Source organism: Empidonax traillii, unplaced genomic scaffold (genome assembly GCF_003031625.1).
Source record: "Empidonax traillii isolate 1590-97213 ecotype Southwest subspecies unplaced genomic scaffold, ASM303162v1 scaffold910:size426884, whole genome shotgun sequence".
Lineage (NCBI taxonomy): Eukaryota > Metazoa > Chordata > Aves > Passeriformes > Tyrannidae > Empidonax > Empidonax traillii.
Genome location: NW_020956103.1, coordinates 375,469 through 391,408, shown reverse-complemented (window position 1 = coordinate 391,408; position 15,940 = coordinate 375,469). Strand labels below are relative to the sequence as shown.

General features: G+C 47.3%; 2 protein-coding genes across 3 annotated transcripts; one reads left to right on the top strand and one right to left on the bottom strand.

Annotated features, from left to right (window-relative positions):
- The first annotated feature begins 1,195 nt into the window (after positions 1-1,195).
- Positions 1,196-7,274, top strand: CCNA2 (cyclin A2). Its single transcript, XM_027902782.1, has 8 exons — positions 1,196-1,342; positions 1,434-1,662; positions 2,545-2,660; positions 2,993-3,216; positions 3,759-3,963; positions 4,549-4,662; positions 4,926-5,059; positions 5,491-7,274. The coding sequence occupies exons 1-8, from the start codon at positions 1,196-1,198 to the stop codon at positions 5,540-5,542; spliced, it is 1,221 nt and encodes a 406-aa protein (XP_027758583.1). The 3' UTR covers positions 5,543-7,274.
- A 1,608-nt stretch (positions 7,275-8,882) lies between these two features.
- On the bottom strand, positions 8,883-13,941 carry EXOSC9 (exosome component 9). 2 transcript variants are annotated; one of them, XM_027902790.1, is made up of 12 exons: positions 13,826-13,941; positions 13,551-13,645; positions 12,807-12,926; positions 12,611-12,713; positions 12,037-12,174; positions 11,852-11,934; positions 11,407-11,539; positions 10,871-10,959; positions 10,536-10,682; positions 10,008-10,198; positions 9,618-9,696; positions 8,883-9,135 (listed from the first exon to the last, which is right to left on the bottom strand). In XM_027902790.1, the coding sequence occupies exons 1-12, from the start codon at positions 13,889-13,891 to the stop codon at positions 9,054-9,056; spliced, it is 1,326 nt and encodes a 441-aa protein (XP_027758591.1). In that variant the 5' UTR covers positions 13,892-13,941; the 3' UTR covers positions 8,883-9,053. The 2 variants fall into 2 exon arrangements, with proteins under 2 accessions (XP_027758591.1, XP_027758592.1); XM_027902791.1 differs by lacking the exon at positions 13,826-13,941 and adding an exon at positions 13,014-13,113 and having other exon boundaries at positions 13,551-13,647.
- Positions 13,942-15,940: the final 1,999 nt, after the last annotated feature.

The window sequence follows — 15,940 nt, the reverse complement described above, 5'->3', positions numbered from 1 at the left end:
AAGTCATGTGTGAAGTCTTGTTTAATGATGGATGGCATTAAACTTCCTCTGTGCTTCTCCAGCATCCCTGTGCTTCATTTCAAAACTCCAGATTACTTCTCACTTGGTTTTATTTAAAATTAGAAGAGATGAACCAGCCTGTGAATATGGAGATCTGTTCACAAGTAAAAAAGACCAACTTCATTAAAGGGAAATTGAATCGCAGAATCATCAAGGTTGGAAGAGACACTTTAAGATCCTCAATCAAGTCAAACCATCAACCCAGCACTACCACTGTAACCCCTAAGCCGTGTCACCCACTGCCAGATCCAGATGCCTCCTACACACCTTCTTTGATGGGAGACTCCACCACGTCCCTGGGCAACCTATTCCAATGCCTGACTGTCCTAACAGGGAAAATGTTTAAGATCTGATGGCAGTGAGGCACTGGCACAGGTTGCCCAGAGAAGCTGTGGATGCCCCATCCCTGGAAGTATCCAAGGCCAGACTGGACAGGGCTTGGAGCAACCAGGGCTAGGGGAAGGTGTCCTGCGCATGTCAGAGGGGCTGGAACTGTTTGGTCTTTAAGGTCCCCTTCCAGCCCAAACCATTCCGTGATTCTGTGATAAGCTGAGACCGGAGAGACTCAGATCAAGGCTCTTTTTTCCCCTTGTCCCCTCACCGCAGGCACGGTGGCAGAGCCGGACCTGCACCTCCCTACACCCTTCCTTTACGTAACTAGAGAGAGCGCGAAAAGGTCCCCCCGAGCCCCTTTTTCTCCAGATTAAACACCCTCAGCCACTCCTCCTAGGACAGGGCTCTCCCGACCCTTCACGAGCCGTTCGCTGGGCCACGCTCGTTTCCCGCACACGTTTCCCGGGCCTGAGCCCCGAGGCGCTCCCTTCCCTGTGGGCCGCGGGGAGCGGCTCAGCCCCGGCTCTTCCCCCCAACGTCAGGACCGCTCCCTCCCTTCCCTTTTTTTTTTTTTTTTTTTTCCTTTTTCCCTCCGTCCCGCCCCTCGCGGCCTCCCCCCGCCCCATCCGGCGCGGCCGTGACGCCCCGCGCGCCCATTGGCCGGTTCAATAGTCGCGGGCTGCTTGAACGGCGCGGGCGGCTCCAGGCGCGCCCGTCCCGGCCCCGCCGCCGCGGCGTCCCCGCCGTGCTCGCCCTCCTGTGTTTCCATCCCTGCCGGCCCCCCGCCCCCCCCGCCGCGGCCATGCTGGAGCAGGAGAACCAGGAGAATGTCCCCCCGCCGGGCGGCAAAGCAGCAGCAGCGGCGGCGGTGCCGCCGCCGCCCGCCGGCCCCCGCGTGGCGCTGGGGGTGCTGCGGGGCGCGCAGGAGCGCCCGGGGCTCTCGCTGCAGGTGAGCGGGCCGGGATGTGAGGGGGGCAAGCGGGGCTCCGGGGCGGCGGGGGCTGTCAGGGGCCCGGCAGTGACGGCCGCTCTCCCCACAGGCGGCGCGGGGCGGCTGCGAGGGCCACGGAGCGGCGGCGGCGGCAGCGGGGAAGCACCAGCCCTTCTCCATCCATGTGGACGAGCCCGATGGGGAGCGGGATCGGCGGCCGCGGGTCGCCCCGGCGGGGCGCAAGGAGGATGCGGCTCTGGGGCTCCGTGCGGCCGTGTGTGCCCTGGGGGAGCGGCGGCCCCTGGCCCCCCTGGGCAACGCCATGGAGCTGAGCTTCGGTACGTGACATGCCGGGGCAGGGCAGGGCAGAGCTGCCTTGGTGGGCACTGCGGTCCCACCTGCTTTCTCCTCAGCGCCCTGCCCTCGGCAAAGTGTGGGGGGGTCGTGCCCAGCTCTTTCCCGGGGAATTGTTTCCAGAGCGAACCGGAGGGCTGCAGGTCCCGGAGCATATTCGGGGCACAGATGGGTCTGGTTTGCCTCAGGAGCCGGTTTGGTTCCTTCGAGCCTGCCACCATGATACAACAGCCCTTTGGTCCTTTGCCTGAGCCTCTGTGCTTCTGTCCCCCGCTATCTACAGGAAACTTTATACTTTGTGAGTTTAACTATCACGAGAGAAAACCAGATTAAAGACCAGGCCTTAAAGCCTCGCCCTTTGCTACCACTATGGAGTCAGAAGGGGACTTTACTCAGGCAGATCCTGAGATGTAATAGGCTTTTCTCCCAGGAAATACCCTGTAGGGGTGCAAGTATATCTTCCCACTTTGTAAAAGATGGGAACTGCCAGATCCATCTTCTGTAAGACTTGCCTGGATATCTGAGGGCTCACTTCATTGTGGCCCACTTCTCCAGTCTACAAAAAGCTCTGGGACTCCAGCCCTGTTTTAAGCCACAATCTAAGGTTGCAGGACCCACATCTGTGTAACAAGGTAACGCAGGATGCACTGAGCACTACATAATTGCAAGAGGGTTTTCCATCCCTTTATTCTTAGGGGGAAGAAGAGAAAGGGGAAGGGAAAACTTCCCTGTTGCCGTAACATACTGGCTTCCCTAGAGCCTCCTCAACTCCCAGTCTAGTTGAGTGAGCCTGCACAGGGTTCCCTGTGCTGTGAGGGGTTGTTCCAATGGTGCCCATTTTAACATGGCTGTTATCCTCTGCTTAGACTCTCCAAGTATTATGGATATTTCAATAACCTCAGAACCAGAAGAGACAAAACCAAACGTTAATAACGTGTCAGACTATATCAGCGAAATCCATACGTACCTTAGGGAAATGGAGGTGAGCTGCTGTCCCTTTTCTTATTTGCATACAGCTTATGGGGGCGGGGGTTTGGGCTTGGGAAGTGCATCTATCCATGAGTTACTACTACAGTGACCAAATTAAAGCTTGCTAGAAAGGGAGAAATAAGATGCTGTGAACACAAGACCAGTCTATTGTGCTGTTCACTGAACAGAAGCTGCAAAGCAAGATTACAGAAACATAACTTATTGATCCTAAACTTACCGTTGTTTACTTCTGACTTGTTTAAACTGTGGTAGATTGAGCTTAAACAGTGCTTCCCTAATAGTACTTGGTCCAAACTCAGCTCTGCCTGTCATCTAAACCTACAGGTGAAATGCAAGCCTAAAATAGGCTACATGAAGAAGCAACCTGACATCACAAACAACATGCGGGCTATTCTTGTGGACTGGCTGGTGGAAGTTGGAGAAGAATACAAACTACAGAACGAAACCCTGCACTTAGCTGTAAACTACATTGATAGGTTTCTTTCTTCAATGTCTGTTTTGAGAGGAAAACTTCAGCTTGTGGGTACCGCAGCCATGCTGCTTGCATCGTAAGTGAAGTTGCTTCGTTTCAAATTCCACCCGCTGGTCTCCTACAGATAGAAATCTTGCGGCTATCACTGTTCTGCTGCCTATAGCCGGGCTATAGGGGAGGGCTTCACACTGGAATAAAAATCAGGGGTTATCCTCCTAAAACCTTGGCAGTTTTTTTTGTAGATTGCCCTAGAGTGAGGATTCATCCTTTCCAGCTGCAGCAGCAGGCATCTAAAGAGTATTTGAAGGAATATGCATAAGGCACGTGAAAAGAAAGTTTGGCTTGCACCAATTACTAGTTTAGTGGGTTCTTCTGGAATTTCAGTAACTCCAAGTCCCAAACTGCTTAGTCCTAAAATAGCAGGCTGTTGTAGCTCTCTCATTTCAAATTCTTGCTGATTCAAGAGCTCCTGAACCAAGTGCAGGAAACTTGTTTGGTGCCAGTGCTCAGCCACTCCCAAGTCAGAATTTAAACGAGCGAGCTCACTTGCATTAAATGTTGCTGGTTATCTGGTTTCCTAGCACTCGATTATTTACTCCTAACAATTTCTCCCGGCAGAAAGTTTGAAGAAATCTACCCTCCCGAAGTAGCCGAGTTTGTCTACATCACGGATGACACCTACACCAAGAAGCAGGTTCTAAGGATGGAGCACTTAATTTTGAAGGTTTTGTCGTTCGACTTGGCAGCTCCAACGATCAACCAGTTCCTCACCCAGTACTTCTTACATGAGCAGACAGACGCTAAAATGGAGAGCCTGTCAATGGTAAGGAGGAATTACCAGCTCAGCCCATGTCCCTAGAGTGTTCTTTTGTAGAGATATATAAACATTAGCAAGTGTGCTCCTCCAGAAGTGGTGCCACACTGCTGGAAACTAATGCTCCTATTGCACTTACTGGTTGGGATAATACATTCTTATCAGAGGCTGGCACTTGGCCTGGCTCAAGCCTGCACACTTACTCAGTGCAGGCAGAGATTAATGAACTTTAAATTGGGAGTTGTTTCACTGCTAGATAGACGTTTCCCTCCCTCTTATCCAAAATTGCCACACATACCCACCCACTTTGGCTAAAAAACCCTTATATTTTGGTTTTTCCCTCAACTAGCAGCAAGCTCTAAATCCAGAGGGTAATTTCTAAAGCAGAGCACAGATAACATTTCAGCTAAGGTTTTAATAAATCCTAACTGTATGGTAGCTACCAGAGCTTCTAAAACAGAAAGAAGCCTTTGCCTCATTGTGCAAAGATCAGACGTGACTACGTTCTTTCCTCTAGTTCTCATATATCCCTAAATATAAAATCATCTTCCTCTTCCTTTTGGAAGTAGACACCCGTTCTTGTTTCCCTTGCAGTACCTCGGGGAGCTGAGTCTAATTGATGCTGATCCTTACCTGAAATACTTGCCATCAGTTATTGCTGCTGCAGCCTTTCTTCTAGCAGACTACACGCTCACTGGACGAACTTGGGTACGTAGCACTCAAACGTGAGCCTTCATGTGCCTTTGTGTGTGTTTATTTGTACACAGTTCTGAATGCTGGGGCTGGGCTGCAGGAATTATGGCCCCTCCGTGCTCCTGGGCTGTTAATTAGGGATTGTTCCCTGTGGTATTTGAAAAGTGGGAGGGGTTGGTATTATGGTTTCAACAAGAAACCAAAAACTCCACTGGCGGTTGTCAGCATAAGCACACGGAAATGTTCCAATGTCCCTCTTCCTTTCCTTTTTCCCTCAGCCTGAATCCCTGTGCAAAGTAACTGGCTACACCCTTGAAGACATCAAGCCTTGCCTCGTGGACCTACACAACACCTACCTCAAAGCAGCCCAGCACACGCAACAGTCCATAAGGGAAAAGTACAAGAGTACCAAGTGAGTATCTCTAAAGATGTTGGGAGAAGAGGGGGGTGTTACACCTGAGTTGTCCTAGCATGTAGCTGCTTGTCGGGGTGTGGGTGCGGGTGTGGCAGGTCTTCAGGCAGACTCCACTAACCAAACCCACCACCTCAGTGAAATGGTGGTGAGACTCCCCATGTTTTTGCACAGTGGTTTGCTGAGCAATACTTGGTGCTCTGTCGCTACCAGAACCGTCAGGTGGAAACTGGAGGAGTTTCCTTGATGTTCCTACAGTTGGTGATACCTGATGCTCCTAAAAAACCGTGTGGGCACGGCAACCAGCAAGCCCCAAAGTGTTTCCTGCCTTGTGGGAAACGTGCTTTGCTGCAGTGTGTGTGTGCTGCTCTGTGTGGCAGACAGCACTGGAGCGAGATGACATCCTGCATCTTTTTTTCCCCCCTCTCTAGGTACCATGAAGTATCGCTTATTGACCCGCCAGACACACTAAACTTATTGTAATAATCAAGAGACTGATCTTTTTGAGAGATGTATATTACCAGGAAATGATGTACAGTTTTAAACATGGTTCAGAATTCTAGATGTGATCACTCAGAATGCAGGCTTTGACGACTTTAATTATGAAGTTAGTTTTATGAGGGTTTAATGTAAATCTTTTGTACATGCGATCTTGTTAAAGAGTTTTAACCGTGTTTTTATCCAAACGTTCTCTTCAGGCACAGAATTAACCATGCAGACCGTGTGAAGTCTGAGACTGCCTAACTACTTATAGCCTAAACGTTAATATTAGGGGTGCACTATTATAAGTGGGGCTTTTTCTCCTTCTGGGTAAGAAAGACTTGGACTCCACAGCAGTATTTGTAGCATTTTTATATTGTCTAGTTTAAACTGAGACTTAGCATAGACCCAAAATGTGGCCTCGTGTCTATTATACTGGAGGAAACTATGTGGCTGTGAGGAGAACACCTTCCTGGAATAGACTCGTGAGCCTCTTTTAGGATGTGCCTTGTGATGTAGTGCCAGGGCTCCATCAGGCTGAATGCTCTGCTGCAGGAGCTGCGGGGTTAAAACTCCTACACCAGTTCATAGTTCTCACTGCCACTACGTAGAAAATGGTCTTGCTACAGGTATTTTCTTGTGCATGTGTAAAACTGATACTAATTTAAACCCATGGAGTTCCCAGTGACGCGTTAGCTGTCCCCAAAGCCCATCGATACCTACTAAAAAAACGAGTCCTCAGTCTGCTTACCTTGTACCTCTTTATGGGTGGTGGAGGGATTAAACTGCAGGAGGGTGAACTACTGCTCTGTGCCCTCAAGGGGAGGGAGTGTCTCCTGGCATGGATGGGCTACATGCAGAACCACGTGCATTCTGTACACCCCTCATGCTTGGAGAGAGTTCCTCCACGGCAAAAAATGGAGACCAACCGGTTGTATTTTTCCTTAGTTCTGGAACTCTGTTACATGAGCAAACGTAAACCAGCATTAGATCCAATGGATGTTTTTCCTTCAGCCTGTGTAAATGGAGTGATGCTGCCCTGTACCTGCTGTTCTCTGCATGTGAAGCAGTTGACTGCACAGAAGCGGGTTGGATTAAGCCATTTCCAGGCTGGCCAATAAACAGTTTTTGTATCTGATGTTAGTGGTCTTGCTAATACCTTAAAACCACTGAGGAGAAGTGCCGCCATCTTAAACTGGAATTCGTTTCCAAAGCTTTTTGGCAAGGTGAAGCCTGTGCCTTTTTGGCTTGAAGCTGATCCAACACTGTCTGCTTTTCTGGGCACCCAGCAGTGAGCAGTATAAACTCTCCACAGATGCCCAACAGCTGTCAGGGTGGGAGCTATTTAAATTTTTTTTAAATCATCAGCCCTCTGTCAAGCTGACAAGCACATTAAAGTGAGACAACTCACAGGTCTCATCTCAGCAACTACAAACTTACTGTTCTGGCCCCACCCCTGCAGTCTGAGCCCTCCGTGAACCACCTCAGTTACAAAAGCGATCGGTGCTTATCCTGTTGAAATATGCAGCAGAGGAGGCCTCTTTGGCCAATATGAGCTTCTTAAGATGCACTTGGACTTTTATGCATGTTCTGATGTTTAATGGGAGAACAGTATTTCATTGGTCACTAGTCTTTATTTAGCCTAATTTCAGCAGGTTGCCACTGTAAAAAAAGCCAAAACTATCTGGGGGCAGCCTGCACAGTCTATCATGTCTGGTGCTTAGGATTGGAAACACTCTAACCTTGCAGGGGTGGCAGTTTGTATATACAGGAATGTGTTTTCCACGCTCGTGACCTTGGAAAGATAACTCACAGTGCTGCCTGGCAATTATTACTTGAAGACAACAGGCCCCAGCGCTCCTCCTGAGAAACTGGGCTCTGTCTTCCCTTTCCTTTTAGTGGAATATCCCAAGACTACCGAGAAATATGAACATTGGAAAGAGGGTCGCTTAAAGGAAGGTTATGAATTATTTTCCCCAGAACAGAGCAAGTAGCAGCACTGAGGTGAAAGGACTTCAGGGGGTTTCAGTGTTAACTTACTGCTTAATGAAACACCTTTGCTCTAGTTTCAAGGGAAGTTGTTCCGTTACTGTTTTGATAATACACAGAAAAATCCTTCCGTGCTCCTTCAGCTTTACTTTTGCCATATCAACACGCCTCCCTCTACAGCCTAACAAAACAAGCTTCAGTCACAGCTGGCACCTCTGCCCAGCATGACCATGTTCCTCCTTCCTCACTGACAGCTCTTGCTGCTGCAGTAGGTACTATCTTTTTCCACCTCCTTACTTTCTAAAGTTAATATGGGACAATTCCAGCTTTTGCTACTAAAGCTTTGAACAAAACCCCCCAGGTTGTACTGTACTACTGGTAAGCCTAATCATTAACTTCTAGTCCTTTCAAACAGAAGGCTCTAAGGAATGTGGCAATGAGATGTTATGTGTGAAGAGAGAAATAGCAGCGCAAATACTGTTCTTTTTTCTGAAGAAGTTTACAGTCTGGTGGTACCATGGAATTTAGAAGAAACTGCATCTTCACCCATTTTCGTACTCAGGACAGTGACTTTGGGTTGGAAGAACTGACACTAACAACATGCACTGGTTTAGCAACAGGAAAAAAGAAAAGGTTTTGTGTGTTGGTCCCGTTCTGGAAGAGCATGGCTGGGAGCAGTTCTGTATTTCCTTTTACATTAAGTTCTTCACTTCATTTGGGCAATGTAACATCTGCAACAGTAACTCCTCTCCTGTTCACAGCTGGTGTAACACTGAGGTCACGTGTAAAATAGCCCTACTTTGCTCTTGTAAATACGTGCGTGTTTCCAATGTGACTTGTTGTCAAACAGAGCACCCAGATCAGATATTCTGGAACCTTCCTCGTCTCTTTGTTTTGCTCAGTTCTAAGTTCAGAGCATAAGTCTTTGCCTATAAGTTCAAGAAGTATTCTTGTCTGTTGCATGTAATATTTAATTAAACTTTTTAAGAAACTCCACTGCTGAAGTATGAGTTGCTTCTCTACTATCTTGCAGGAGTTCTATGCTAGTCTGTTAAGTGCATGAATTGATATTGCTTTTTATACAAAGCAGTTTTAGTAAAAGGAGTGACATGGGCAAGAAGATCTGAGTCACAGCACGTCACCTCCCCTAAAGCATGAAAAACTCTCAAGGAGTGGCAATAGCCTACCTGAAGAGAAGCTTTACCTTGGTATGAAACTTTTCCTTTTACCACCTGAACTCTGACTGTGCACAGGCTGTTTTATTAAGAAAATGTATCTGCCCTTCAACTTGTGGAAGTTAGTTCAAGTTAACTAGTGAGTTTTTGCTGCAGTTGGATGCCAACCATGGAATTTTAGTTACAGGCAAATTTTTTTTATTTAAAGCTGTGTACAATAGTTTTAACATAAAAGCAGAACCAGAGATGGGGAGAAAAGGGGGGGAATAAAATTATCTACAAAAATAATCTCAGTAATAACAGACCAAATTCCATATTGTACAGCATTTCTGCAGAAGGGATGATGGCTTTTATCGAGACGCTCTCTTCTTTCTTCTCCTTTTGTTAAATGCTTTCTTACTTGTATTTTCTGGTTTCGTGCTGGTCTGTGTTCTGTCAGCAAACAACATTTGTGTCAAAGGAAATGTACTGAACAGTTTTACTATTTCAAAAGAACACATGATGACCATCCAGAACTGGGCAACCACCCACCACACCCTGATCTAAGTTGTATGTTCATTTCTAGGACAACAACGAGGCTTTTCCATGCCTAGTGCAGGGATACAGCAGCAAACCTCACTTCTGGGGGTTAAAACTTAACATTAGCTCTAGTGGAGCATGTAGAATCTCTGAAGCATCTCTTTGGAATGATTAAGATTAGTCTATCTATCGCTCTTCCAGGCAGCTGGAGGCCAGCCAGGCTCTGGCTTCTCAGGACAGGAGTGAACCAGCCTAGATTTAAACCTCTTTGCTCTTGGCTATCTCTGTTGTCCTGCTGACCACTTGAAACCTTCCCTGGCCTTGCTGGCATCCTGTCCTTCCTGGAAATACTCCTTACAAACTCCTCTTCCCTCCTGATTTCACAGGATGGTTACCTTGTTTTCCTTGGTACTTCCTGCGGTTCCAGAATGACAACTTCTTCCTCCTCGCTGTCCGACAGCAAAATGGGTTCATCTAAAAAACAAACAACCCAATCAACAACAAACTGCTGATCAGTGTGTGTACCAACAACAACTGTAACTAATAACCACAGCATTTTAAAAGAAATACTCAGATTGGCTTACTGATTCATTTGGAGCCCTCCCTTTACTACAGGAATCAAGTTTCTAAAAGAAGTAACAAGGTGAAGTAGAAACAGCAAATGTGTGGTTACAATGGCTTTTTCTTGCTAAGAATCTCTTAGTATTTGAATCTGAACACTTTAATTTTAGGCTTTTAAAGAGATATAACAGGCATGTCTGATATTGAGATCAGTAAATACTTACCCTTCTTAGTTTCCTTTGTCACACTTGTATCCTCAGTTTCTGTCTTCTGACACTCAAAAGCAGCTGCTTCACTTTCCCCTTCCTCTTCTGCTGCTTCTTCCTTCTCAGATTCTTCAAGGTCTCCCCAGGAGTTCTCTATCCCTTCCCCAATTTGGGCTGTCCCAGGAGTGTGCAATATTGGATTGGCAAAACTGCAGGAGTCAAGAAAAATCTTGGTGTTTGCTGGTAAAACTCTGTATTCTGAGAGCAAACCAAACACCTCTGGGTTTTAAGGTGTATCTTTTCTCCCTGGGAAGTGCCACTTCTCCAGTTATTGTAATCACCACAGTTCTGACCTCAGTTTTACCCTTTATACAAGGAATTACAGTAACTAAAAGCAGTCAGAACCAACCCCAAGATGCTGAGGATGTTTCCTCTGAAGGCTCCCCAAGCTGTGAGGAACCTTAGACGTGTGTTTAGCTCGTGGCGGTGTTAATTCAGGGAATGGGAAGCCTGGTTTTCCCCTGGATAATACCCCAAAAAAGATACACTTCGGAGGGAGGGTCAGCTTTAGCGATGATCTCTCCTGCTTGTTCTTCCACGTTGTTGGTGTCAACTGCAGCACTCTCCATTTTGAAGGCAGTGATCCTTTGGTTCGGGATAGATTCCGCGAAGCCGAACTTCCCACCTTCTTTCCTAGTCATTCAGGGACAGGCATTATTTCAGGATGTTTCACACCTAGAAATGGTTTCTCATTTTCAAATTCAAATATACTTGCTATTTAAATCAAATGCAAGTGTAAATAATTTGCTGTTCAAACTACAGGTTACTTCTTGGTGCATTTCTTAAAAATACCCCTTTCCACCCCTTCCCCAAACACTCACCTGGCTTTGTGGTCGTTTTCCAAGGCTTTCTGAATGAGTTCTGTTATTTCTGCGACTTTAACAGCTGTTATTTTACTGCATCTCAGAATCTGTTTGTTATACACGCAACAACAGCTTATGACTACGAAAGCAAGATGTTTTTAACTAAAACTGCAGAACACCATAGGAATCACAAACACTTAAATCACAGGAATTAAAAACAATTAAAATACGGCACTTAGCATGAGGGACTGGATTCACTGAGAATTAGGCAAAAGATTAATACACAACCTGCAGCTCTTCCTCAGAGTGCAATGGGAAATAATTTACAGATTCCCTCGGCCAAATCACAGGGGGAAAGAAAATAAATATGCAAACCTGACCAAAAACTATGCCTTTTCTACATTTCTTCCACTGCATGGTACACAGTACAATGCTCTTCCACTAGAACTGAAAATAATCTTTTCCAATAAAAGACTGATTTCATAGCTTCCAAATGGCAAGGGTATTGCTATATCAAGATTGCAGCACAGGAACTGGCAAAGGCAAAGGTCTACCTGGTCCTGCACCAGCATAACCACTCCACTGGACTGGATGGTACAAATTTCCCGGTGTTTATTCATGGCAATCACAAGGAGCCCATCCATCACACGCTCCTCGCGCTCACTTGGGTCCACCAACAAATAGGTCCTAGAATCAGGAACAGAAGGCAACAGCAAAAGTCTGAGGCAAATTGCTACCAACTAAACACAGGAGCTGGTTTACATATCAGTAACTATGGGTATACTGCCCCTGAAAGCTTCCTACATCACCTGTGGAAAGCTGCTGGTTGGTTACACCGTGCAGCACACAGAAATATCTCCCCCTGGCACTTCACCTCTGATAAAATCTTTTAAGAAATCAGCTTGTCAATATAAGTATTCTAAGGAGTTTTCTATGTTTGAAATAAATTCTGCTTAATTAACAATAAGCTGGTGGCGTCAAAGGACTTCAAAATCTTACCCTTGGTGGAAGAAGGCAAAACTGACACAAATGGGCATGTGGTGGATACTCAGGGGGACGGGATCACGTTCCTCAGGAGTGTACTTGGAAAGGAATCGGCCCAGAATACAGTTATTTACTGAACACATTTAATTTTAAAAGGTCACACTGTACGAAGATAGCTAAAGAAATTAAATAGAACGTACCACAGTTACTTCCTCTCCTTGCACAGACACATCTGGTCTGCGGAAATGGCACAGAGCTACGATTCCTGCTATGCTGGCAGCATCGGTGATGTTCCCATCGTGGTTTAACAGGTGCATGTCCAGGCGAATTTGCCAGACCTGGGAAAAGTACAGAACTGCTTGGTAATCCGAGACGTGATTCTACAGAAGTTGCTGTTTTTCACGACAAGTTCATATTTTTTTTTGGCCACAAAAAGAACCAGCATACATTGCTCAGGTCTTTGCTTAAGAAGATGGAAGACATCAGTATATCCCAAGATACCCAGTGTGCCAGATTTAATTATGGCAAAATAGGTAACACTTAAGTACAATTTACAACTTATTCTGCAAAGAAATGTTCGAGTGTGCAAGGTCCAAACTACTCCAGAAAACCTATGCAGATATGCAAGCTAAAAATACCTGTCAAGTCAGGTGTGTGGAACTTTACATCAACCTAAAATCAGCATTTCTACTCTCCAAAACAAGAAATCACCTTAAAATCGGGCTACATGCACCTTTTAGTTTAAAACCACTTTAAATTAGTAGGTTTTCCTACCTTTTCACCAGCAACAACGCAGAGAGACTCAGTGTCTATACATTTGGAATCTCTCAGGCATCGCTCTAGTAGCCTGTTCAGTGACACCAGTAGCTCAGATTGCCTGTAAAAACAAAATTAAGCTGAATATGATCATGCTTCAAAACAGTGGCTCTTCTATCATCCATGTTTAGTCATTTTAAGACATCTCCCCTACCTGCCAGGCTCCAGCCCGGGCGCAGCCATGGGGGAGAGCTCCAGATTAAAGAAGAGCACACCTTCTGTGGGCCGATTTGGCTTGGGGGAAACAAGTTCACATGAGACCTGTGCAAGAACCCTGCAAAGGTAAAATAAACCACCGGGTCACAGAACCTACCAGGGGAAAAAAAAAAAATCTCCTACCGCTAGAAACAAAATAGCATACTTGGAAAAAAAAGCAGCAATTAGGGTGTTAGCTTGTAATTCTCACTTCTGACAGTTTCTCATTCAAAGCTTGCCATGCATATTTGAACTCTGGTCAACAACTGGAAGAATCAAATGTAGGAACTGGAACACACTCCTGTCCTTTAGGATTAAAAATTGACTCTCAACACATGAGACAGTGTAATGAAATACTTATATAAGCGCACGTATTTCACTTTTCTACATGCAAAAAGAAAGAGTTGTTTGATTTGCGGAAGAATGCAAAATCAGTGAATAAGGGGATGAAAAACTGGAGCGGTTCTGCAATTCATAAATCATTTGTAATGACAACCAACATGGAAATCATTACTATGGGCTATGGCCCTACCCTTGAATTACTATGACTTTTGAGATTTCAGAGTTAAAACCCGTGCAGAGCGATCCCCGCGGGCTCTCCCAGGCGGGGCACTCCGCGTTCGCCCCGGGAAGGTTTGGGAACCCGGAGCTCCCATCGCCCGCGGGGATGGAGCCCCGTCCCGGCCGAGCCCCCCGCGCCCACCTGGTCCTGCCCAGCTCCACGATGCAGCAGCCGCGGTCGGCGCCGAAGGACACGCGGATGTTCCGGTAGTCGTAGCACTGCCGCCCGTCCAGGCGCTGCGGGAACACACACACAGACAGACACACAGACACACAGACAGACACACACGGGGTTAACGCGCCGGACGGGACGGGACGCCATGGGGCGGCGCTGGGGTACAGCCACGCCGTACCCCGGGTGCGGGGAAAGGAGGACCGGGAAAGGTTGGAGGGCAGGGGGTGCCGGTGGCGGCGCACCTTCCTCTCCTGGATGGCTCGGAGGAGGAAGCGGCGCTCGCAGTTGGAGAGCGGTGTAGCCTTCATGGCGGTGCCGGGCGGGGGCAGCGCGCGGCGGCGGAGGTGGGGGGGGGGGGAAGAGCGGGGGTGCCGCGCGCCGATGACGCACGAGCGCGGCGCGCGGCGGCGGCGGCGGCGGGCGCTCAGCGCGCACGCGCCGGGGTCTCGCGCACAGTCGCGCGCCCCCTCAGGGAAGGTGGCGGAGCGAAGGAGGTGTCCCGGGATGGGGAGGGAGCCATGGGGGGCGTCCAGTGCGGCTCCTGGAGCCGCGCAGGGTACGCCGAGCGCCACGCCGTGTGCCTGAGAGCGTTGTCCACACGCTCCTTGGACTCTCGGGCTCGGTGATGTGACCGCTGCCCCGAGGAGCCTCTTCCGCTGCCCGACCGCCCCCTGGTCGAAGAACCTCTTCCTGACATCCAACCTGAACCTCCCCCGAGTCAGCCTCATGCCGTTCCCTCGGGTCCTGTCGCTGGTCATGAGAGTGATCAGTGCCTGCCCCTCCTCTTCCCCTCACAAAGACGTTGGGGACCACAATGAGGTCTCCCCTGAGTCTCCTCCAGGCTGAGCAACCCAAGTGCCCTCAGCCGCTCCTGGCACGGCTCCCCCTCCAGACCCTTCACTACCCTCGTGGCCCTCATTTGGACGCTCTCTAATAGCTTAATTAAAACAAACAAAACAAAACAAACAAACAAATAGAAAATAGACACACATCGCAGACCTATCCAGTGGTTGACGCTGGTGAGGTGCGCTAACAAGGCGGGCAGCGGTGCAGGCGAAAACTGCAGCAACAGCTTCGAATCTGTCAGAAGAACGCCCCTCCCTGATGCTCTGAGGTGTTGCCGTAAGTAAAAAGGCCCTTACAAGTGGCTTTTACGCTTAGTTAAAGTTAAGATTGTTTACTGTATCTTCTCACCAGCTTTAAACCCCAGGCAATCCGGCTTGCCCCACGCGCTGCCTTTTTAAACTTTGCTAACGCACTCCAGTTCTAGTGCAAACTGAAAAGCGAGTCTTGTTTCGAAACTCCAGTTTTGGGCAAACACCGCGTGATTTTCCTATGCTGGTTTTGTATTTTCAGGTTGGGATAAATGAATAGAATCACAAATATCTCGGTGTAAATAATATTGATGAGATTACAAAAGACCCTCTTTCTCTAGCGACAAAAACAAGCAAATAGTTTTCCCAAATGTCGCTAAGTGTGAAGCAGCAATAAGAAACAAAATGATGTAACACTTGCAACTTCAGGCGCAAATAGGATAACTTTTGATGTAACATCGTGTCTCAGCTGTGTGGATATGTAGATTTGGATATTTTCCTTGGAGTCTTACTGGCAGTGTTTTGGTAGAAATTCTGTCTGATTTTAATTTTTATTTTATTGTGTAGATTTGGTGATAATATTCATTGGTGAAGGCTTGGGGTTAAATTCTGAAACCCTTCAGTTACTATCAGCAACCTTGAAAGGGTTTGTATTGTTTGGAGCCTATGTTAGTCTCCAGCAATTACAAAAGATGTCAGCTTGGGCATATGCTGAGATTTCTACTTGGGGTAGAGTGGTAAAAAATTCCTGTTCCTGCTCTCTTGGTGAACTGTTTTATAATTGCTTCAATGACATAGTGTTTTCAAAAGAATCACATTTTTTAAACTAGGCCAGAACATTCAACAGCTCTGTGATTCATTTGCATTGGGTTTTCTTGCACTAACACATGTTCTGTCAGAAGCATTTCCAGAAGTGTTAATTATACCCTTTTTCGCTGGAGAGTCTGTATTTTTGCTTCTGATGCTGGTCCTATTTGAGAGAGAAGTTGATGGTGAACTTGAGGAGGAACTGGATGTGATTCCAGGAGAACCAAATCGTGTGTTGAGGCTGCAAATCAGCTGTGCCCTTTTATCCAAAGTCTACTTTGCAGCTTCTGTGTGTGCATGTGTGCCAGAAAGGGTAAAAAATTTCGTGTACAAATTAAGGAGGCATAAAATCACAGCGCTGGAAATCCATAGGAGGAGGGCACGTGGCAAATGAGGTCAATATAAACGGTTAACAGAATAGAAGTTGAGAAATTACTGCGTTTCTGTACAGTGAAA

What these genes read in the sequence shown, in the direction of transcription:
- CCNA2 (XM_027902782.1), top strand. Translation starts at nt 1,196, where the DNA reads ATGCTGGAGCAGGAGAACCAGGAGAATGTCCCCCCGCCGGGCGGCAAA. An exon ending in CGCCATGGAGCTGAGCTTCG is followed by an intron (nt 1,663 to 2,544) that starts GTACGTGACATG and finishes TCCTCTGCTTAG; the next exon opens with ACTCTCCAAGTATTATGGAT. An exon ending in GAAAAGTACAAGAGTACCAA is followed by an intron (nt 5,060 to 5,490) that starts GTGAGTATCTCT and finishes CCCCCTCTCTAG; the next exon opens with GTACCATGAAGTATCGCTTA.
- EXOSC9 (XM_027902790.1), bottom strand. Translation starts at nt 13,891, where the DNA reads ATGAAGGCTACACCGCTCTCCAACTGCGAGCGCCGCTTCCTCCTCCGA. An exon ending in GTGGAGCTGGGCAGGACCAG is followed by an intron (nt 12,927 to 13,550) that starts GTGGGCGCGGGG and finishes TTACCTTTGCAG; the next exon opens with GGTTCTTGCACAGGTCTCAT. An exon ending in GACAAAGGAAACTAAGAAGG is followed by an intron (nt 9,697 to 10,007) that starts GTAAGTATTTAC and finishes TTTGTTTTTTAG; the next exon opens with ATGAACCCATTTTGCTGTCG.